The 23,586-nt window shown below is 39.1% G+C and overlaps 1 protein-coding gene across 3 annotated transcripts in view; it reads left to right on the top strand.

Annotated features, from left to right (window-relative positions):
- Nucleotides 1-23,586, top strand: part of anapc7 (anaphase promoting complex subunit 7) — a 52,906-nt gene that overhangs the window by 2,936 nt on the left and 26,384 nt on the right. For 2 of the 3 annotated variants that reach the window (XM_072587495.1, XM_072587497.1), the window contains exons 2-8: nt 1,072-1,258; nt 16,516-16,548; nt 17,312-17,431; nt 18,848-18,959; nt 21,366-21,519; nt 22,523-22,665; nt 23,339-23,456. In XM_072587495.1, the coding sequence (XP_072443596.1) occupies nt 1,072-1,258; nt 16,516-16,548; nt 17,312-17,431; nt 18,848-18,959; nt 21,366-21,519; nt 22,523-22,665; nt 23,339-23,456 (867 nt within the window). The remainder of the gene's footprint in view (nt 1-1,071; nt 1,259-16,515; nt 16,549-17,311; nt 17,432-18,847; nt 18,960-21,365; nt 21,520-22,522; nt 22,666-23,338; nt 23,457-23,586) is intronic. The other variant, XM_072587496.1, reaches the window with a different exon arrangement.

Below are 23,586 nucleotides of genomic sequence, written 5' to 3'. Positions count from 1 at the left end.
TTTTGATAGAATTATCTTCTTTCTTTTTTAAATTTGCTCATGTTCTGAATGTTAACCTGACTACTTGACTACGGTTGTTACAATAGGAAATTGGCATTCCCAGATATTTGCATTGTTCCTTCTATTGTGATGTGGCACAATTTGTTGTCACTGTTGATGCTTTGTTTCTGAAATTATTGTATTTAACCCTACATTCTTTACCTGATGCTGGTTTTCTTAAACAGGGGACTGTTCTGGGCAGTAACTAGGAATTCCTTGTTTTACAATAGATCAGATATTCTTGTCCATTGCAGAATCAATTCCTGGAATGGAGCAGCATGGTTGAAGCTGTAGTTAAAACTGACAGAAGATCAGGGAGCGAGCATGGCTTTTGAACTGGGTGGGGGAGAAGGAGGAGGATTAGAGAAAGTTTGTACCAGTGAAGGGGAAGAAAAGCATCCTTTACAAAGAGAAGGAATCACCAGGCTAGTACACTAAATATGAGTGAACTCTAACTCATTTTTGCTATATATGGAAAGAGGAGTGAGAAAAGCACACAATATTGATCTGCTATTCTTGTAACTTGTTTACTGTTAACTCCATCTGTTGCCCCAAAATTCTTGTAAAATTTTGTCAATTGACAAATAGCTATTGTCAATATTTTCTGGGAACCTGCATATTGGACAGCTGTGTGCACCAGTAGGAATGAGGAAGAGTGTAATGTCGTTGCACTTAGTCCATATGGACTCCAGAGGATCTCAAATTTGGCTAACCAGCACCTTCTCAAGGATAATTAGAGACAGACAAAAAACAAATTTGCCTTGTGAGAAATACCCATATCCTGAGAATAAATTAAGAAAAACTGAGGCAGCATTTGCGAGGAGTGTATGCTATTCTTAAAAAGTTGTAAAGAGAATTGAGAAGAAAAATTGACATTCGATTTATGATGAAATAAAATTACCATGGGAAATTTGCCTAATTTTATTAGTTGTGGTCTTGATGACCATCCTTTTTTTTGGTCTTTCAAGAAATAAGGATTGCCAGTAATTTCACAGATGCACTAATTATGCTTTGTTTGTTCTTTGTTGTCAGAGAATTATTTTCTCCAGTACAGAAGTATCAGCTACTGGTCTACAATGCAGATTCTCTCTTTCATGACAAGGAATATCGTAATGCTGAATCTAAATATAAAATTGCTTTACAACAGAAGAAAGCTCTAAGCAAGACAACAAAAGTGAGACCAGCTGGTGGGAGTACTCCCTCAACTCCTCAAACACAGGTAGTGTGTACAGAACAGAATAACATGCTGAGTTAACTTTATTGCCCTCTTTCGCTGTTGCTGTCTCTCCATGAAAGCTGTCAGACCAGAGTATTTTCAAGCAGTTTCTGTTTTTTTTCATATGTTTTATATCTGCACCATTTTCCTTTTACAGAGGTTTTTAAGTTCTTTATGGTTTATAGGAAAGTTATTGAATTACACTCATTTGTAACTGTATAATTACATAGCCCACAGTGGAGGTGAAGGGCAAAAGAAATATTTTCTGACAGCTAGAGTCCTTCAGGCATGGCCAGCACTCCTTTTTCAGTGTTAAATTTAAAACAAAATCAGTTATTTAGGCATAGAAAGCAGGGCATTGATTAGAATTTTAAAAATGCCACGTTGCAGTCACTTTTCTGATTAGCTACGTTTGCTTCTCTGAAAGTACTTTTGCTTAGATGTGTAATCAGCCTGCTTTAGTGGATAAATGGTACAACCATCAAACAATGAACAAAAGCTGGCCCCTTGAATCTTCTTCACTATTTATTAAGATCTTGGCTGATTTGAATGTGACCACAAATCAACATTCCTGACTGCCCTGTTAACCTTTTACCCCTTGCTTACCAAGAACATAGCCCCCTCTGCCTTAAAAATATTGAAAGACCCTCATCAAGAAGAGTGTTCCAAAGACTCATTACACAGAGGAAGAAATAAATTCCTCATCTCTATTTTAAATGGGTGATTCCCTATTATTAAACAGTTATTTCAGCCCACATCCACCCTGATTAGATAATTTTAAATTATACACAAGTCGTACACAAATCCTGGTTTTTACCATCTCTACCCACCAATGTCCTAATACAAGGATCACTGCAATGTAAATGAAGAATCATTGCTGTCCTGGTTCTAGGAAAAGGAGATCTAGCAATCCAAAATCAGTGATTTTCTTATTCTCAGTTTTGGTAGCAAATTGAATGGTCCTCAAATCATTTATTGTTTGACAGCTGGAATTGAACATCAGTGGAAAGTGTAATTTTGCTATTCTGTAAGGCATATAAACATTCCTAAATATGTTATTTAATTGATGTTGTTTGAGACTGTGCCTTTGGTAGAATAAAATGTAGTGTGCTAAACAAAGTAACTGAGATTAAGTTCACAGGAAGTTGATAGCCTAGTGGTATTGCCACTAGAATATTAATCCAGAGACCCAGGTAATGTCCTGGGGACCTCTGTTCGAAACACACCACAGCAGTTGGTGGAATTTGAATTCAATAAAAATCTTGAATTAATCCATTGTTGAATTAATCCCATCTGATTCACTAATGCCTTTGAGGGAAGGAAACTGCGGTCCTTACCTGGCCTGGCCTACATGTGACTGCAGATTCTCAGAAATGTGGTTGACTCTTAACTGCCCTCTTGGCAATTAGGGCCAGCCCTTATCCATGAATGAGTAATAAAATAAGAATGTGGACTTGTTGGGCCAAGGGGCCTGTTTCTGTACTGTAGGGAATCTAATTTAATCTAATCTAGAATTGTTACAATGCCGCAAGGTGCAATTTACCCCATGATGTCTGTGCCAGCTCTCCAAATGGGCATCGCTTTGAGTGCCATTCTTCCAGTAACCCTGGTCCCTCACAGCATCAGCGGTCCAGGTTTGATTCCAACCTCTGGTGACTATTTGTGTGGAGTTTGCTTTTTCTTCTCGTGTCTGTATGGGTTTCCTCCCACAGTCCAAAGATGTGCCAATTAGGTGAATTAGTCATGGGAAATGTACGGTTACAGGGATAGCATGGGGGGTGGGTCTGTTTGGGATGTTCTTTGGAGGAGCAGTGTGGACTTGATGTGCTAAATGGGCTGGGTCCACACTAGGGATTCTATGATGACTGTTCCAAAATCTGAATTTGTAATTTTTATACCGAATTATATTTGTAAATTGACCATCCGTAATGGTAGTGTGACTAAGTGCTCCATTCTAGTGGATTCTGCTTTTGTGTTGGAATACAAGACATCTGTGTCAATGTGTAAATTGCTGCTATGTGCGTTTTTCAAGCTATTAGTTTTCATTTTAAAAAAATAACTCTCAATAGCCAATTTCAAATCCAGATATGGTCTGCAGAGAGTTTGTCCATGTGAGTTATGGAACATCGGTAGTAGAGAATAGAATACTTCCATGTTTTGCTTTCAGTTTTGGCTTCAGTATGAAGCATCCTGTGCTTTAGCCCGACCCCCATAGTTTAATGACAGCTGTAAATCCCTCCCAGGGATTAGGAAGTGCTTTTCTGAGTTGGCCATTAGCAAGAAACTCTCTCTTACTTCCCCATTTTGCGTTGAGAACATATGAATTAAGAGTAAAAACAGTAATATCACAGCTGATCTGTTTTTTTTTAGTTCAGAATTCCTTGTTCCCATCAGTCCTTGGTGGCCTTTGGTTCCCTTGCCTCCCTCCATCTTAGAAATATTCAACAAACCTACTTCCAATATTCTAAGGCAGTGTTCCAAATTTGCACAAGCTTCCACTCATCTTAAAGCGTTCGACAAGACTCTACGCATGGTAGACTTGTTAGTAAGGTTAGATGACATAGGGGAGCTAGCCAATTGGATACAAAATTGGCTTGAAGGTAGGAGACCTGAGACACAAATTTCAAAGAATTATATATCCGAATTCCTAGGTCTCTCTGTTCTACAACACTACCCAGGACCCTACCGTTAACATAAGTATTATAAGTCCTGCCTTTGTTTATTTACTTAAATACAATACCTTGCATTTATCCAAATTAAACTCTATCTGCCACTCCTCAGCCCATTGACCCAACTGATCTTCATAATCTTAGATAACTTTCTTCACAATCCACTATACCACCAATTTTGATGACATCCGCAAATTTACTAATTCTCCTATATTCTTATATAAATCCTTTCTCTGGTGACCGACTAACCACGGACATCTGCTACAAGCCCACTGATTCCCACAGCTACCTAGACTACACCTCCTCCCACCCTATCTCCTGTAAAAGCACCATCCTTATTCCTGATGCCTCCCCCTCCCCCGCATATGTTGCCAGGATGACCTAATTTCACCTTAGAAAATCCCAGATGGCCTCCTTTTTCCATGATCGCAATTTCCCTTCCCACATGGTTGATGATGGCCTCCAGCGCATCTCCTCTACTTCCTGCACCTCCACTCTTGAACCCCAACCCTACCAATGCAACAAGGTCAGAACACCTTCCACCCCACCCACACCTTCCGCTACCTCCGCTACGTACAAACTGACCCTACTACAAGATAGATTTTTCCCTTCCCATCCCTATCAGCATTCCAGAGACCATTTCTTCCAACTCCCTCGTCAGGTCTATGCGCCTCCTCCCCCCCCCCACCCCCCCCCTCCCCCACCAGCTCACACCCCACTCCAGGCATTTTTTCCTGCCACCGCAGGAAGTGGAAAACTTGTGACCACACCTCCGTCCAAGACCCCAAAGGATCTCTCCATATCTGACAAATTTACCTGTACCTCCAGAACACCTCTGGGACACCCGCACCAACCAACCAATCCCACTGCCCCGTGGCTGAACACTTCAACTCCCCCTCCCACGCCACCAAGGACATGCAGGCCCTGGGCCTCCTCCATTGCCAAACCTGACGCCTGGAGGAAGAATGCCTCATATTCCGCCTTGGGACCCTGCAACCACATGGGGTTAACATGGATTTCACCAGATTCCTCATTCCTCGCCCCCCCCCCCCATTATCCCAGTCCCAAGCCTCCAACTCAGCACCGTCCTCCTGACCTGTCCATTGCCTTTCCCATCTATCTGCTCCACCATCTTTGCTGACCTATCACCTTCTCCCCAAATTTCATCGACCTATCACCTTCTCCCTGACCTTCATCTACCTATCGTATTCTCAGCTACCTCCCCATCCGCGTCCCATTTATCTGTCAACCCCCCAGCCCAGAAGCCTATTCCTGATGAAGGGCTTATGCCCGAAACGTCAATCCTCCTACTCCTCGGATGCTGACTGACCTGCTATGCTTTTCCAGCGCCACACTCACTACCCTTTATATAAATGTCAAACAAAAGTGGACCTAGTACTGATCCCTGCAGAACACCACTGGTCACAGGCCTCCAGTCCGAAAAATAATCATCTCTGTCTCCTATTGTAAAGCCAACTTTGAATCCAATTGGCACACCCACCCTGAATCCTATGTGATCTAACTGTACTAATTAATCTACCTTGTGGAACCTTACCGAATTTTGGACTTCCCATGTCCACCTTGCCAAGACCATCTAGGATCTTATAAACTTGAATCAAATCAACCCCTACTCGAGTGAAAACAACTCCAGCCTGTCCAATCTTTCCTTACAACACAACGTGCTCATTCCAGATATCAGTTGAGGAAATTTCTTCTCAACTGTTGCTAAGCATTTACACCCTCCCTTAAATAAGGAGATCAAGATTGAACATAGTCTTAAAGATGTAGCCTAGCAGTATTCTATATAAATAACGCAGAAGATCCTTTTATATTCAATTCCACTTGTATTAAAGGATAATTTTCATTGGCCGCCTTAATTATTTGCTGTACCTCCCCAAAGTTACTTTGTAACTCATCCTGATTCCTCATTGCTTCTGAATTCTGCAGTTGTTCACCATTTTAAATAATAGTCTGCTTTTTTCTTAACTTTAGCAAGAAGAGTATCTTTGTTTTCTTGCATGATACTTCACCTGTTAGATTTTTGTCCATTCACTCAACCTATCTATATCAATCTGCCTCTTGGTTATTGTTATCTTCACAATGAACTTTCCTCTCTTTGTCATCTGGAAATGTGCCATCCTGTAGTCAATCCTCCCATCTAAGTTGTTGATATAAATTGTAAAATGTTGAGGGCCAAGCACAGACCCCATTCATCCTACCTATTTAAAATAGACCCATTTATGCAAACTGATTTTTCTTTTTGCCATTTAGATAATCTTCTAACCATGCTAATTCTAATACCATGTGCTCCTACTTTGTGCAATAACCTTGTCAGCTTCATTGAACTGTATATCCCATTGTGCTCTGCAGTTCATGTTTTAAAATCTGTTCACTACCAGTTATTTAGAATAGTCAATTCGCAGAATTCACATATATGTCTTTACATAACTAGTTTATGTTTGTGATAGTTGGATTATTTTAACTTTGCACTTGAACAACTGCGATATGAAAACCAAAAACACAAGAAATAGAAGACTAAATCCAAAATGAAGAAAGAAACAAGTAGGGGATGACACTACAGTTTGAATTGTTGAACTCTTTCTGCATCCAGTGATTGGGGAATACTTAACTGAAGGATTAAGTACTTTTCCTCAAGCTAATACTAAGCTTTATTGGAACGCTGCAAAAGGCTGAGGATAGAGGAGTTAACATGAGAGCAAACTGAAGGGGTAAAATGACATAAAATGGAAACTCCAGACTGAACAGTGGTGTTTCACAAAGCAAACACCCAATCTTTGTTTGGTCTTTCCAATGTAAGGAAGATCTCATTGAGAGTGGGGAAAAAAAAGTATATTACATTTGAAGAAATACCTTTTTCACCATGGAAGAATGTTGAGAGTTTTGGACAATATAGAGAGAGGAGCTACAAAGCCAGGTGTTGCATCTTCAATGCATGCTTGGAGAGTTTAATGAGAAGGGGAAAGTGTTAGAGTGATATAAAAGAGAATGGGATGGTCACTACAGGAAGCTGAAAGGGAAGATGTGTTTGGAGGTAGCATCACTTGGAAGGTCATAGAAACGGTAGAGAATGCAACATTGAACATAGAGGCTGGTAGGGGGAAGACATAGGTGAGAGTTGAGTGCAGGAAATAGAATGGATAGGATCAACCAATGTATTGGAATCACTCAGCAAAAAAGAACACATCAACATCTACAGGTGTAAAAGATTGCTGAAGTGACTGAGCTGGATCAACTGGGAGAATAGGTTGGAGTCCTTACAGGGAGTTGATAGTTAGTGTACTACAAATGCTGGAAATCTGAAACAAATACAGAAAATCTTGGAAATACCCAGCAGATCTCATCATCTGTGGATAGAGCAACAGAGTTAATATCTTGTTTTTGACAGTCACTGGTTTTATACTGAATGTTGATTGCAGTTATTATGATCCTAGCTGATGGTAACACTGGGAAAGTTAGATCTTAGAAAGGAGTCTGACTTTGCAGTTGTTTACCATGGTATTTGGTCACTTACAATATTGGGGCATATGTTTTTCAATTGGTCTCCATTTAAGGAAGAAGTGACAGATCTTCTCATTTAATCAGACGCTGCTGACCTGCTGAGAACTCAGCAATTTCTTGTGTTTATTTCAGGAACCTTGTATCCACGATATTTTGCTTTAGTTTACTTTGGAATAGTTGGATTTAAAGTGATAAATCCAGTTGTAATGGATAATGGGTGAAGATGGGTAGGAGTATGATGATGGTGGAAGTAATGCAGGGCTCAAGTCTGATTGGAAAGATTAAAGCATCGAGTTGTGGGAAAGATGAGGACAGAACTTAAGCTAAAAATTTAAACTTTGGAAAGGAGAGAGGTTGGTTGTGGTGTGTTGGAAGGGTGACAGTTTTGTGCGATACAGGTTAATTTAAACATTGAGCAATTTGAATGGTTAGCAACTTTATGGGAATGTAGAAGCAAGAGGTGAATCTTAAGGACAAAAGAAGTTCAGGAAGGAGAATCTAGGGAAAGACACTGCCAATAATAATAGGGATTTAGAGGAAAGAGTTTGGCAATGGGAAGGACTGGACAGCTACAAAAATGAGTTCAGTAAAGTGATGAAAGAATGTTGTGCTGCATGCACTTATTAGAGACTCTCATCACACGAACTGGTTCTGCCTGAATACACATGAATTGGTTTTGCTTGAATGCACCTTCTTCATGATAACACTCTATCAATGGCCACCAGAAAAGCAGATCTGGCTAATATTGCACCTGGGAAAGGATGCACAGGCTTCGGAAGCAAAAGGAATAGAAAAAAAAGTTGTGGTTTATACAACTATACTGTGGGTCTGAATATCCAAGCATCAGCGTCCACTACGTTGAGATTTGATGTGTCTGAATAACTAAATAAAACAGAACTATAAATGTCAAACAAATTTCCATAAATCTCAAATCCGTAATTGTGTTTTAAATGCTTAAAGCATTGACACTTACTGTCACCAAAATAGCATGTGTGTACTAGATATAGCATAGGTTTGCTTGTTTGAAGCTAACAGTTGCTGTGGATCAATGCAACAAATTGCTTTTTTGCACTGGGCAGTATTTTTTTTTGAACGCTAATAAAATGGAGGCCACATTGTGCAGCAGGCTGTTACTTTTGAGATGCTGGTCATGAACGATGATGTATAAATGCAGTTTTTGTTTGTATGAGTGGTTGCCCATAAGTCTGCGGTGAGCTTCCAGGGAGTACTGGAAGAGACTGCTTCAGGGAGAACAGTGTCAGAGACTGGCGACTCTTCAAAAGGAACAAAGGGAAATTAGAGGGTGATCTATAGGCCAGTAGAATGCCTTTTTACATCCTGATTTAAGAACACTGGTAGCAACTTGTTGACTTTTATCAGGGCTAGCTCATGGTGTGAGTGAATGAAAGTACTTTTAAAACCAGTAGGATGATAGAATCTCATTTGAAAGTTGTCTTGTTTGGTAAGATAATACTAACATCCTGGAAGAAATTCCAGTACTTAAACATGGACCCCACTGGAGGGCTGCTGTCCTGGGCTTGACATGTATGCTTAAACTGTCAGGAAATATATAAATGCCAGATTCATCAGCCGTACCCACAAGGTAGAGCAAAACGTCACCTGTTCACAACGCAATGCCCTCCAGGTTCTCAAAACCAATGACAACGTTGTCATCAAACCAGCAGATAAAGGAGGAGCCATTGTCATTCAGAATAGAACAGATTACTGCAAGGAAGTGTACCGACAACTGAACAACCAGGAACACTACAGGCAACTACCAGCTGATCCGACCAAAGAACACACCTGTGAATTAAACACACTGATCAGAACTTTGGATCCAGTCCTTCAGAGTTCCCTACGCGCCCTCATCCCACGTACTTCTCATGTTGGCGACTTCTACTGCCTTCCAAAGGTACACAAAGCCAACACACCGGGACGTCCCATCGTGTTGGGCAATAGGACCCTATGTGAGAATCTCTCTGGTTATGTGGAAGGCATCTTGAAACCTATTGTACAGGGGATCTCCAGCTTCTGTTGCGACACTACGGATTTCTTACAGAAACTCAGCACCCACGGACCAGTCGAACCAGGAACATTCTCGTCACAATGGACGTTTCCACACTCTACACCAGCATCCCCCACAAGGATGGCATCGTGGCAACAGCCTCAGTGCTTAACACCAACAACTGCCAGTCTCCAAACACCATCCTACAACTCATTCGCTTTATCCTCAATCATAACGTCTTCACCTTTGACAACCAATTCTTCATCCAGACACACGGAACAGCCATGAGGACCAGATTTGCACCCCAATATGCCAACATTTTTATGCACGGGTTCGAACAAGATTTCTTCTCTATGCAGGATCTCCAACCAACATTGTACACCAGGTACATTGACGACATTTTCTTCCTCTGGACCTATGGCGAGGAATCACCAATAAAACTACAGTGACATCAACAAGTTTCATCCCACCATCAAACTCACCATGGACTACTCGTGACTGTCTGTCTCATTCTTGGACACATGCGTCTCCATCAAGGATGGACACCTCCGCACCACACTCTACCGCAAACCCACAGACAACCTCTCAATGCTACACTTCTCCAGCTTCCACCCAAAACATATTAAAACAGCCATTCCCGATGGACAAGCCCTACGCGTACACCAGATCTGCTCAGATGAGGAGGAATGTGATGGACACCTGGAAGTACTCAAGGATGCCCTCACAAGAACTGGGTACAATGCTCAACTCGTCGACCGCCAGTTCCGACGTGCCACAGCAAGGAACCGTAATGACCTCCTCAGGAGACAGGCACGTGCTGCAACTGACAGGGTACCCTTCGTCGTTCAGTACTTCCCAGGGGCTGAAAAATTACACCATGTTCTTCGTGACCTGCAACACATTATCAATGAGGATGAGCATCTTACCAAGACCTTCCCCACACCTCCACTACTTGCCTTTAAACAACTGCCAAACCTCAAACAGATCATTGTTTGTAGCAAACTGCCTGGCTCTCAGGACAACTCCATACAACCCTGTCACGGTGGATGCTGCAAGACGTGTCAGATTGTGGACATAGATACCACTATTACGCGTGGGAACACCTCCCACCGTGTACATGGGAGGTACTCATGTAACTCAGCCAACGTTGTCTATCTTATACGTTGCAGGCATTGGGGAAACCGAGCAAAGGCTATGACAACTGATGAATGGGCACCGCACAACAATCAACAGACAGGAGGGTTCCCTCCCAGTTGGGGAACACTTTTTAGTGGTCCAGGACATTCAGCCTCGGACCTTCAGGCGACCATCCACCAAGGTGGACTTCGGGACAGGCAGCAGAGGAAAGTGGCCGAGCAGAGGCTGATGGCTAAGTTTGGTACCCATAGGGAGGGCCTCAACCGGGACCTTGGGTTAATGTAATATTACAGGTGATCACCATTGCTCTACACACACACACAGATATTCCTACATGCAGACACCCAAACACACACTCCCACACTCTCACATGCACCCCCTCACAGACTTAAGACACACACACACACCGCCACTCTCCCCGCCACACACACACAAAGACCCACATGCAAGCATATATTTTATGGGGTGAATTTGTACTTGCAGAATTACATTGCACTTTGCTCAAAAACTGCATGAATTTTCTAAAACTCTGTTATCTCACTTTTTAGATTAGAATCAATCTAAACATCAGGTCATAGACAGAGAACACAGGGGGCTAACACCTTCAACATATTGTCTAACTATCACCATTTTTAACAGCTAACCCGAGAATGCAATTTTTAAAAAAAAAGGTTTTGTAATTTACACATGAAAGAAGTGAAACTATCACTGTATTCTAACAGATGAAAGGCTTAACAGACAATCAATTTTTCAATGTATAATTTCAGTTACATCACACTGCAAATTTTTGCTATAAATTCTGTGTTACGATCGAGCCCTCCACTATCACCTGATGAAGGAGCGTCACTCCGAAGCTAGTGTGCTTCCAATTAAACCTGTTGGACTATAACCTAGTGTTGTGATTATTTAACTTTGTACACACCAGTCCAACACCGGCATCTCCAAATCATAAGTTATATGGTTCCTTTTGAGTCTCTTGGTATTAGTAAATTTAATATTGTTTCCAGTTTACTGACTTGATTTTGTAGAATAAGCTAGTAGGTATTATGTGTTACTCCAAATGTAGCGTCACTTTCTACTATGATTCATAGAGGAAGAGATGAGAGATTTTTTGATATATTCTACCTGAACTTTAATCTGAAGTAAAATGACCAAAAGCTAAATAGCATGAACATTGACATAACAGATGTAGTACTGACATTTCCCCGGATGTGAACAGGCTCTGTTCTGCAGTCTGTTTGCAAGTCAATTTGTTTTCAAGTTGGAGCATAATTCAGGACAATGGAAAGTAGCCGTTTGTAAATACAGGAAATGCCCATATGTTGGGTCTTTAGATTATGAAACTCTATATGGGATCATGTTCTAAATTTCCCAGCCAGGGGAAGTAATATCTCTATCTACCCTGTCAAATTCCTTATGTTTCAATTATATCTCCTGTTATTCTTTTATCCAATTTATTCAGCCAACTTTCTCATTCCAGAAACTAATCTAGTGAATTTACATAATAACGTCCAATATGTAGACTAAACATGTACACAGTATTCTAGGTGTGGTCTTACCAAATTTCATACAATTGTAGCACGATTTCTTTATTATACTTCATTATAGGCCAGATTCACATGTCATTTGCCTTTCGAATTGCTTTCTGTAGTTGCACGCTAGCATCGTTCCTTTTAGGTGTATATCTAAATTTCTCTGAACATTTTTAAAAAACTTATTTCGTTTCTAAAAAAAACCTATGCTTTGCTTCACACCGAAAATGAATAATTATACACTTCCTTCCTTTATTCTGTCTTCCACCTTATTTGTCATTCATGTATCATCTTGCAACCTCTTCTGTCCTCATAGCTTGCATTACCACCTAGTCTTGTATCATCAGCAAATGTAAATATCGTAGTGGGTCCTTTTGTCTAAGTCATTAAAGTAGTTTGTAAATAGCTGAGGTCCCAGCACTTGCTTTTGTGGCATTTCACTAGTTTGCCAATTTAAAAATGTCCCCGGATCCCTATTCTCTGCTACATTCCAAAATGTCTTTTGGAAGTCTGGCTTCAAAGCATCTTCCTAAATACCTATTTCAACTCTTTTACACTTCAAACCTATTAACTGTTTGCTTGGGGTGTTCAGCTTCCTGGATAGCAGTATTTGAAATGTCTTTTGTTCTTGTCAGTGTAGATCATAATTGTCAATGTGCCTGTTTTAGGTTGCATGTTAGTTGAACCCATCACCTTACCGAGCTCCTGTGTTGATGGATTTCCAGCAAATGTTTGGGCAGTGACCAGGAGCAGGAATCCTGAATCTCTTCACCATTCTTTCCTGCTTAGTAATCCCTCTATCACACAACAATTTGCACAATTCAAAAGTATACTGGGGTTCCTCCAAGAATGTACATTTTTGCACCCGTCTCTTTTTCTCATCTACATGCTGCTTTGGTGATGTGATATTATGATCACAGCTGATGATACTACTGGGTAATTCATTTCATTCTCAGATCTGATCTATCAAGACAGATTTATTTTACATGATTAAAGGCTGGGGATAGTTAGGGTTCATCATTGAGATTAATTCACAAGAGGTTGTAGTTTCTTTAGCAACATAATGGAAATTAATTAAGCATTTTTAAAAACACAAGCTGCCTAAATAGAAAAGATAATTTGAATGATCTTAACAGCAAAATAAAGTTTCAGCCTCTTTTCCAATACTATTTCTTGGAGATTAAAGTTCAAAGAAATTACACTCCTGTCTCAATTGTTCATGGGGTGGACATAACTGACATCTAACCGTTTCTTTGGACTGTGGAGGCAGTGAATCCATTCAAAGTCTGCAAATATGAACTTTTCATGCATCTGAAAGTCTAAACGTTCTCCATTTTAATAACCTGCCAATTCCTAACCAAACTCTCCATAGTTTGGAATATTCATAAACTAAACTCTGTTCTGTTGAAGTGACTTATTCCTTGCATCCCTTAAGATTTTCCCAAACTAAACTTGCTTCTGAATCAACTGTATCTTCCAAAATTACATAAAATATGCTCAGTTCTAGATTATTCTAGATTGGAGATATATAGAACATACATAGGAAAACAGACCATTCAATCCAACTTGTTCACATTGACCAGACATCCCAATCTTACCTAGTCCAATTTGCCAGCATTTTGCCCATATTCCCCTCAACCCTTCCTATTTGTATACCCATCCAGATGTCTTTTAAATGTTGTAATTGTACCCACTTCTACCATTTCCTCTAGCAGCTCGTTCCGTATGCATACCATCCTCTGCGTGAAAAAGTTAAGCTTCAGGTCCTTTAAACCTTTCCCCTCTTGCCTTAAACCTATTCTGTCTAGTTTGCTGCCCCCCCCCCCCCCCCCCCCCCCCCCCCCCCACCCCAGCCGTCCTAGGAAAAAGACTTTCGGATATTCACCCTATCCATGCCACTCGTGATTTTATAAACCTCTATAAGATCACTTCTCGGCCTCTGACGCTCCAGAGGAAAAAAACCCCAGCCCATTTAGCCTCTCCCTATAACTGAGACCCTCCAGTCTTGGCAACAGCCTTGAAATCTTTTCTGCATACTGTCAAGTTTAACAACATCCTTCCTATAAAAGGGCAATTGGAATTGTGTGTGGTATTCTAAAAGTAGCCTCACCAGTGTCATATACAGCTGTAACATGACCTGCCAACTCATCTACTTAATGTTCTGACCGATGAAGGCGAGCATGGCTAAGGTCACCTTCACCACCCTATCTACCTGCATCTGCATCCCTAGGTCTCTTGTTTGGCAACATTCCCTATGGCTCTAGCATTAACTGTATAAGTTCTGTCCTGGTTTGCCTATTAAATGTTAAATTTTTACCCAACTTGTTATAAGTCTAACAGTATAAACACCTATTCATAAATTGCAGCCAATTGCTTTCTGACAAATGCTGCATTCAGAACTCTTGTACCTATCCAAATTCTTTTGTATTCACCCATCACCCCTTTGCTCACTGACTTGCATTGGCTCCTGTACCAGCTGTGCTTTTTTTTTAAGATTTTCATTCTTGTTTTCAAATTCTTTCATAGTCTCTTTTTTCCCCCTTATTTCCATAACCTCATCAAGACCTGCAATCCTCTGAGATCTCTGTTCTTCTCTAACCTCTTTCATTGCTTCACCATTCGCAGTTGTGCAGTTAATTATCTAGGTCCTAAACTCTGGAACGCCCTCCCTAAATCTTCTAAATCATTGTACCCCTTTCTGTATTTGAATTTACTACTTAAAATCTACCTGTTTGACTAAACATTTAATCATTTATCCTAATTATTTTGTATGTGCCTTGCTGTCAGATTTTGTTTTGATAATGTTTTGTTTGGTAAAGATGCTCTATGCATACGTAGTTACAGTGATGAGGCCAGTAGTAATGCCCCTACAATTTCCCCGTAAGGTAAATCATTATACGGCAGGAATCCAACCTGGTATCTTGTTGATCAAATTGGCTGAGCTCCTCATTGCTTTAACCAGCTCACTGGCCGCTCAAGCTCCTGTATAATGAGTGCAACAAGAGATTCGCCAAAGATACTTGGAAGGCCTTCATATTATTCATAATCACAAAAGTAAAACTGTTCAGGCAAATAAAGAGATGAACCAAATTATTTTCTTGATCAAATTAGATCTTAATTACTGTTTTGAGAACTAAGTTTGGTTAGTTGAGCTAATAGCTCTGGGGTACAGTACGAAGTTTATTTTGGGGATACTCTCTGAAAATTTAATCTCACTGTTCTCAAACCATAAATCTATTTGATTCACACATTTTGAAGATGTGATTCATATTGCTGACATGCAGGATTCTGAGAATTCTTAACTATCCCAATATTTGGTAGACTACATATGGCCTATTTTTATGGAACATTGTAAATACCATTGATTTGAAAAACAATAAATCTTTCTTGTTGGCTTCCAATATGATAAACCCTGACTACAGCAGTGAGAAGTGCTGTAAATTGGGGAGAGTTTGGGTGCACTGCAGTGATTTTATTTTCCTCATTGCTAAGTTTTTTTTTCAGGAACTCCTAGGCTGTTCTGCAGCACAGCTTTTAAACTTGTTTTAACTGTAGGTAAACCTGAATTTATCCACATTCCTAGTTATAGGGTCATAGACTGCCTGTTCAAATCGAATTGAGTTAAACTGTACACAGCCTTGCTGTGTGCGCCTAGTAGGAGTGACAGTCTTGTTTCCCTGAAGAACATTAAAGAACTGTTTGTTTTTTTTTAGAGCAATTTGACTGCGTTCTTTGTTGTTTTCTGTTTTTATTCACAACCCAGTTATCAGATTTATTGAATTTTATGCTTTGAGTACAGTACCATAAATATTATATCTCCATATTTATTCATTAAAGCAATGTTATGTTGGTTATAGTTTTATCATTTTAAAGGGAGGTTTCATAAATATATCTGGATAGATGCACACCTGTTTAGAGTTCTGTTATTTAGTATTAGAAGAAAACTACTTCATTATTTTTATTCCCTGCCCTATCAGGGATGGGAACCTGGCAGATTTAATTAGTTTTCTCTAAGTTCATTTTTTCCGAAGCTAATTGCAGCCGTTTCATAGTTAGTTAGTCAGCCTGAGATCTGGTAACCCTAACCTGATGCTTGTAATCTGTGTAATTTAATGATGAATTATCCCTTAAAGTAGTAATAAAGCTAAATCATTTATGTAGAACTGTTTCATTCAGATCACTGCTTTCAAAGTGTTGTGAAATATTTTAGCTGTTGGACAGGCTAGCAAAATATTTATCGTCATCAATTATAAGACATGCAGATCATTTTGACAGAATTGTTGTTTATTCATAGATATTGCTAGCAAGATTCAAAGGCCCAGTTCTCATGTTTAGATTATGTGTCTTTATAAGCTTTGTTTGACCTATCCTAATGGATCTGTTTTGTTTACTTTGTAGGGATGTCAACAGAGAGCCAGAAAAGTTTCAGAAGTTGGTAGCTTTTTTTTCAAACATTTCACTTTGACTTATTTGTACCTCAGTTCAATAGCTTGTTTCACATTTCATCTTTATCCTTCACCACTTCAAAGAGCATGTAACTTAGTATGGTTTGTTTTATTAATTTCTTCATTGTATATTCGCGCACACATTTCTCTGTATGTGAAGGAACCATTGACCAGTATAGGCTACATCAGGTTAGCTTCACAAGAAGTAGTAATTTCTCTTTAAACTATTTTTCACAATTACCATCCTGGAGTTGGTTGGATATCAAGATATTAAGGGGAAGCTGCTGCTATAGTCTATAAACTAGGTATCATATTTTAATACGAATTTATTGGACACTTGCCTGGGCGTTCCACTTCAATGCCCAGTCACAGTTTTTCATGTTAATTGAAGGAAAGTTGCAAACTGGTAAAACTGGTCATAATTACAGTTTTTCTAAATATATACTTGCCAAGTTGTCTGGATAGGAATATGTGCAGAAATGTCTTTTATTTTTAAAAAAAATGCTGTACAGAATATGTAAAATATTTGTCATTTCTGTAACTTGAATCGAGTGCAGCAACATTGTTCTCTACTATTCCTGAATTGTTGAGAAAATATTCAAAGAAGCAATCAATGAAGAAAAAAATACCTTGTCTATGGCACTGTACAGTCAGAGCTTTAATGGAGTGGTTTCTTCTGAGTCTGAGTAACAAGTAACTATGTAATTCAGGAACAGTCTTTAAGTAACAATTTCTTATGTTCATTTTAGTGTCTGCCATCAGAGATTGAAGTGAAGTATAAAATGGCTGAATGCTATACAATGTTACGTCAAGAAAGGGATGCTGTTGCAATACTGGACACCATATCCACCAGGCAGCGCACTCCAAAGGTAACCTTTTTTTGTTAATCTGGTAAAATATTGATAGGTAGGAATTATTCAAGCACCCAACAACCTTTTTATAATTATCACATGGGTATAATTTTTTTTTAATATCTAGCACAGTTTTTAAATTGTGAAGTTTTGTTTAGGTAATACACTATGTTCAAACATTTCAAACAGCTGTAAATCATTCATTCTGAACTGCAGTTTCTATGGCTATGTGATTAATGAAAGAGATGGTTTTAGATTTTCTGTGTTCTTATTTTTGTTTCTTTGTTTGAAAGCAGATTGATTTGATGTCTTGATTAGGCTTTAGCATGAATTCATGAATCCTAGGTGTGACAATTGACCGTAAACTCAACTGGATTAGCCATGTAACTATTGTGGTTGCAAGAATAGGCTAGCAATCCTGCAATGAATAACTCTCCTCTTGACTCCTCAAAGTATGTCCACCGTCCACCATCCACAATGCACAACATATGAATGTGATGGAATATTTCTCATTTTCCTGTATAAGGGCAGCTCCAATAACACTCTAACTTGAAACCATCAAGGAAACAAAGCAGCCTGCTGTTTGATTGACATCGCAACCATAAACATTCATTTCCTTGACTACCTACACTCAGTAGCATCAATGTATATACGTTTACAAGATGCACTGTAGAAATTCACTAATACCCCTTCTAAACACACAACCACTACCATCTGGAAGGGCAAGGGAAACAAATACTTGGAAGACCACCACCTGCAAGTTCCCTTCCAAGCCACTCGCCATCCTGAAATAAATGAATATCGCTGGGTCAAAATCCTGGAAGTCCCCCTAAAGGGGTTGTGGGTGTACCTATACCAATTGCAGTAGTTCAAGAAGGCAGCTTGCCACGAATACCTCAAGGCAACTAGGGACTGGCAATTAATTCTGGCCCAGCCAGCGAAATCTGCATTCCTTAAATGAATAAAAATGGTACTGAGCCACTTATTTTATATCAAATTCTTGTAACATTTTTACACTTCTCTCATTTAAAGAGTTTTCACTTTTCCACAGAGTAAGATTTTTTTTCAGATGCTTTCTCCCTTTTTCTGATTTCCACCGGGGGCACACTAAATGTGTTGAGAGTACTGTACAAGAAAACACTTTGCCAACATTTTCTGGTATATTCTTAAATGTATTCCTAATAGCTCATGAGAAACTTTGACAACTGTGCTGCCAGTTTTCCTCTTTCTTGCGAAGCTTCATGATTCCACTTCAGTCTGCCTGCACAGCCATTGACATCTCAGCAGAGTGGTGGACCATAGGAGTGAACTCAAATTTCACCAGTCTGTAGCAATGTGCTTCTGTTTAGTTTGCTTGTCTTCAGCTAGAAAAATTATACAACTGTAAATTTTTACATTTTTTGTGTCATTGACTTTTTTTTCCCTGTGATCTAGATTAATATGATGTTGGCAAACCTGTATAAGAAAGCAGGACAGGAGCGGTCAGCTGTCACCAGCTATAAGGAAGTATTACGACAGTGTCCTCTGGCTCTGGATGCAATATTAGGTAGGTTTTTTTAAAATTAAAATCTCCATACATCTTTTACTGCTACAAATGACAAGCTAGAAAAAATTAGAGGTGAGAAACAAGTGGGAGAAATGTAGCTTGGGAAGGAAGCTGAAATGAAATGATGTATGGAATAATGCAGATAGAGATTAGGTTCACATGAGCTGCATGGACTCATAGTATGGCAATCCATCTTCTTCGACTTGAAAGTTTATAATTGGCTCTTTTAAGAATTTAATGCTAATTATTTTGCTGCAAATAAATTTGGATGATAATCTTTTCTTCTGATTAATACTAAATGTTTGTTGGCAGTTGCATCTGCTCTGAACATGCTCCTATAAGAATATTTTGGACACTGTAAATGTTATGACATCAGTTTATGATCTTGATATTGTTTACAGCTGTGCCAAATCATGTTTCTGTTTTCAGGGATGTACTCTGTCTTGAAGAATGCTATCAAGTCTTAGTTTAGAGGTGATTAACTATAAGGCATGACTTTAATAGATCTGATTTTTTTTTCCCCCAGTTTTTTTATTTGTTTATGGAATGTGAGGATTACTGATAAGGCTGCATTTGTTGCCTATCCCCCATTCCACTTGAAGGTTTAGTCAGTGACCTTATTGAACACTGTAGACCGTCTGGTGTATGCACACCCTCTGCTGTTAGGTAGGAAGTACCAGGATTTTTGATCCCGATGATTATGAAGGAATGGCATTATAATTCTAAGTCAGGATGTGGTGTCTTGAAGAGGACTATTTAGGTGGTAGTTTTCTGAAATATGTACTTTTGTGATTGTAACGAGATCAGTCAGGTGGGCGTAATAAAATGTTAGCTTTCTAATTGGGGCTGTTAATCTGGTCTAGTCAAGGAGTCCTTGCTGACAGGAGTGATCTGTCTTTATATAAAAAAAAGAACCGGAGTGATGGATTCTGTTCACTCTGACAGTTGACTCTAAGGGAGCTGTGTCAGTGTCAAGAACTTTCTATGTGTAAACAAAGAGTAACTTGATGACTGGATGCCAATCTCTGTGGAGTTATTTCATCTACTACCCTTGCTTTCTGTGCTGGCAAAGGTTAGGGAAGTCTTGTTGAAGGAAGTCTGTTGAATTGTTACAATACATCTTAATATATTCTACACTTTACAATGTGCATGAGTGGTGGATGGAATAGATGATTGAGATGATGGGGCATCAATAAAACAAGGTTGTTTTGTGCTGCATGGTGTTGAGTTGCACTCGTTTAAGTAGTGGAGAGTATTAAATGCCGACTTTACCTTGAAGATGGCAGGCAGAAATTAAGGAATTGGGAGATGAGTTACTCATCAATGATTTTCCAATCTCTTACCTGCTCTTGCAACAAGAGTATACTTGGTCCAGTTTAGTTTGTGGTCAATGATAACATCCAGAGTATTGTTAATATGAGCTTCATTGATGATGATACCACTGGATGTCCATGGGCGATGGTTAGCTTCTCTCTTTGTAGCACAAATCTTACTTGCCTCTTATTGGCCCAAGCTTAAATATTATGTAGATCTTGCTGTGCGCAGAGATGGACTATTCAGAATTGGAGGAGTTACAAATGGTAGTAAATGTTGCAGTTCCATTTCTGACTTCATGTTGGAGAGAATGTCCTTGATGAAGCAGATGAAGATACTCAGGATATTACCCTGACTGAATATCTTGGGACCGAGATGGTTGGCTTCCTTCGTGTCAGTGCAGAGAGTTTATACTCCGATTCCCATTTAGTGCAGTTTTACTAGGGTTACTTGATGTCATACTGTCAATTACTGTGTTAGTGTCAAGGGCAATCACTCTGACCTCACCTCCCGAATTCAGGTCTTTTGTCTAGTTTTGGACCAAGGCTGTAATGAAATCTGGAGTTAAAAGATCCTGGATGAAGCCAAACTGAACATTGGTTGTTGAGCAAGTTTTTATGAACATCTCCCTTCCATCACGTTGGTAATGATTATGACTAAACCTAGGGGTAAGTGGGTTTGGGGAATTGAGAGGAAAAAGAGAGAGGATGCAGAGATCATGGCTGAATTTATTTGCCCTTTTCAGTGATGAGGCTGTCTTTTGCCCATAGATAAATGACAGTTTTGCTGTTATACTGAAAATGGCACAATTAACAGTGGAACATAAGGTCTTAGCATCTGCAATAATTTGCTCCTCCTCCTTAGCATTACAGTTGGATGCTATTAGCCTTCAGGGTCCTTTAATGTGGTGTAAAACAAACTAGTTATTGGCAGCAAAATCATCTTTTTAAGTAGAATGGTATAAGAAAATCCTCTAACAAGCATGTAAAAAGATGACTGCAAATGACTCCTGTGTTCAAATACAAGTATATTCTATCCAAGTACTTTCAAGTCACCGGTTAGCTATCCATGTCTTGCCTGTTTGTTTTCCAGGTCTCCTGTCTCTTTCAGTGAAGGGTGCTGAAGTAGCGTCTCTGACTATGAATGTGATTCAGAGTATTCCAAATCTGGACTGGCTTTCTGTTTGGATCAAGGCATATGCTTTTGTTCACACTGGTGACAACACCAGAGCAATTAATACTATCTGGTAAGAAAATGTTGTATACTGTGTGGGAAAGGGGAATGACAGTATATGTTTTTCTACGAAATAGTTACTTTTTTGGTCAGTGTTTTCTTTAAGTAGAAACATACTCAAGACATTACAGTTTTGTTAAATTATTTTAAACATCCAGTACCTACTTTAAAGATAAAAAGTATACTCTAAATATGTTCTGCACATTTTCAGGAAGCCAGATATAAACTTGCACACTGAAAACCTAACAATCTGGTTATGTGCAAAAGCTAATTGGCACCCTCTCCATCCTGAAAATGGGTTTGGATGTGATCATACACTTAGATTCTCCAATAAAAATCTATGCATCTCCTTGGCTGAAATTGTTCTGATCCTATTTAAAGTTCATTGGTCCTTCAATTTTTACTTGTAATTTCAAACACAGTAGCTAAAATTAGATCCTAAAAGGGATGTAAAATAAAAGGGTTATTTTAAGGGTATGTGGCTGCTTTTTGTCAGTGGCTGTGCGTAAAGTAAGCTGTGTGGTTTAGGAGTTCTTATGGTGCCGTGCAAGTGTTTCTAAGTCTGAGCCTGAGTTCAGGAACCACCCCCCACCCCCACTGCCGTCGAGGTGTATCATAACTTGTCTGAACAGGTTGATTAAAAATACCTGTTCCGCAGGCACATGATTATGGAAAAATGTCATCCAAATTTATTCATTTGTCAAACCCACCTGAGCAAAATATAATTGTTATTCTGCTATTAAACTGAATTGAATTTTAGTATTTTTAACTGTACTGAATGTTTTTGAGCAACATTAACAGATTATGGAATGAAAATTCAATTTCAAGCTTTCTTCGTTTAAAAATTAATGTTTTACACCTTATTTATAGCCCACTAAGATGTTAATACTCACTGACTGTCGTGAATATTTGTTTGTAGAAGAAAGACCCAAAGAGCAATATTAATATGGTAACCTTCCAATCACTGCACTACTATTAATAATCAGTACACTGTTACAACTATTTTATGTTTTCAGCTCCCTGGAGAAGAAGTCGTTATTGAGGGATAATGTTGATTTAATGGGAAGCCTCGCAGATTTGTATTTTAGAGTGGGTGACAACAAAAATGCTATATTAAAGTTTGAGCAGGCTCAGATGCTCGATCCGTACATAATCAAAGGTAAGTAATATACAAATGACTGCCAAAGCATTTCCAATTTCTAGATGTTTGAGGTACTTATCTGTTTATTCAATTGCAGTTCCAGTGTTAAAGTGGAGGGCTGAAGATTTTGTAAATTTATTCTTCCATGGGATGACAGTGTTGTAGGGGCAAAGTTGCCCATTCCTAATTGCCCTTAAATTGAGTGGCTTGCTGAACTAAAGCAGGCCATTTCAGAAGACAGTTCAACTGCATTACAATGATCTGGACTCTGATGTGGACCAAACCAGATTAAGATGGCAGATTACGTTCCCTAAATAACATTAATCAACCAAATAGGCTTTTACAACAAGCAATGATCAGTTTCATGGTCAACATTACTGAATGTCGCTTTCACTTTCAGATTTTTAATTAAATTTAAATTCCACTGTCTGTTGTGTTACAAATTGAACCCAAGACACCAGAGAATTACTTTGGGCCTTTAGATGATTATTCCAGTTTTAACTATGATGAAAACTAAATTGACTTATTCATTTGAGAACTTTTCAATATTGATAATACTTAAGAAACAGAAATAAAAATATTGGATGTGTACAAATTTCAGACCAGCATTTGTTAATCTAGAATTGTGAACCAAATCTGTGATTACAGTAAGCTGTCTGATATTATGTTTTCAAACTTGCTTTCACTTTAGGAATGGATGTATATGGGTATCTTTTGGCGGGTGAAGGCCGACTAGAGGATGTTGAAAATTTAGGTGGCCGTTTATTTAACATTTCTGATCAGCATGCCGAACCATGGGTTGTCTCTGGGTAGGTTATTAAATTTTTCATTTTAGGAAGAAACAAAAGTACTTTTTTTTTTAGTAATATCATGATTAATATTATTGTGTGAGTCCTACCCAGTAATTTAACTGCAAGGTTAATGCCATTATTGATGCAC

Source organism: Chiloscyllium punctatum, chromosome 17 (assembly GCF_047496795.1).
Source record: "Chiloscyllium punctatum isolate Juve2018m chromosome 17, sChiPun1.3, whole genome shotgun sequence".
Classification (NCBI taxonomy): Eukaryota; Metazoa; Chordata; class Chondrichthyes; order Orectolobiformes; family Hemiscylliidae; genus Chiloscyllium; species Chiloscyllium punctatum.
This window is presented reverse-complemented; position numbering and strand designations above follow the sequence as displayed.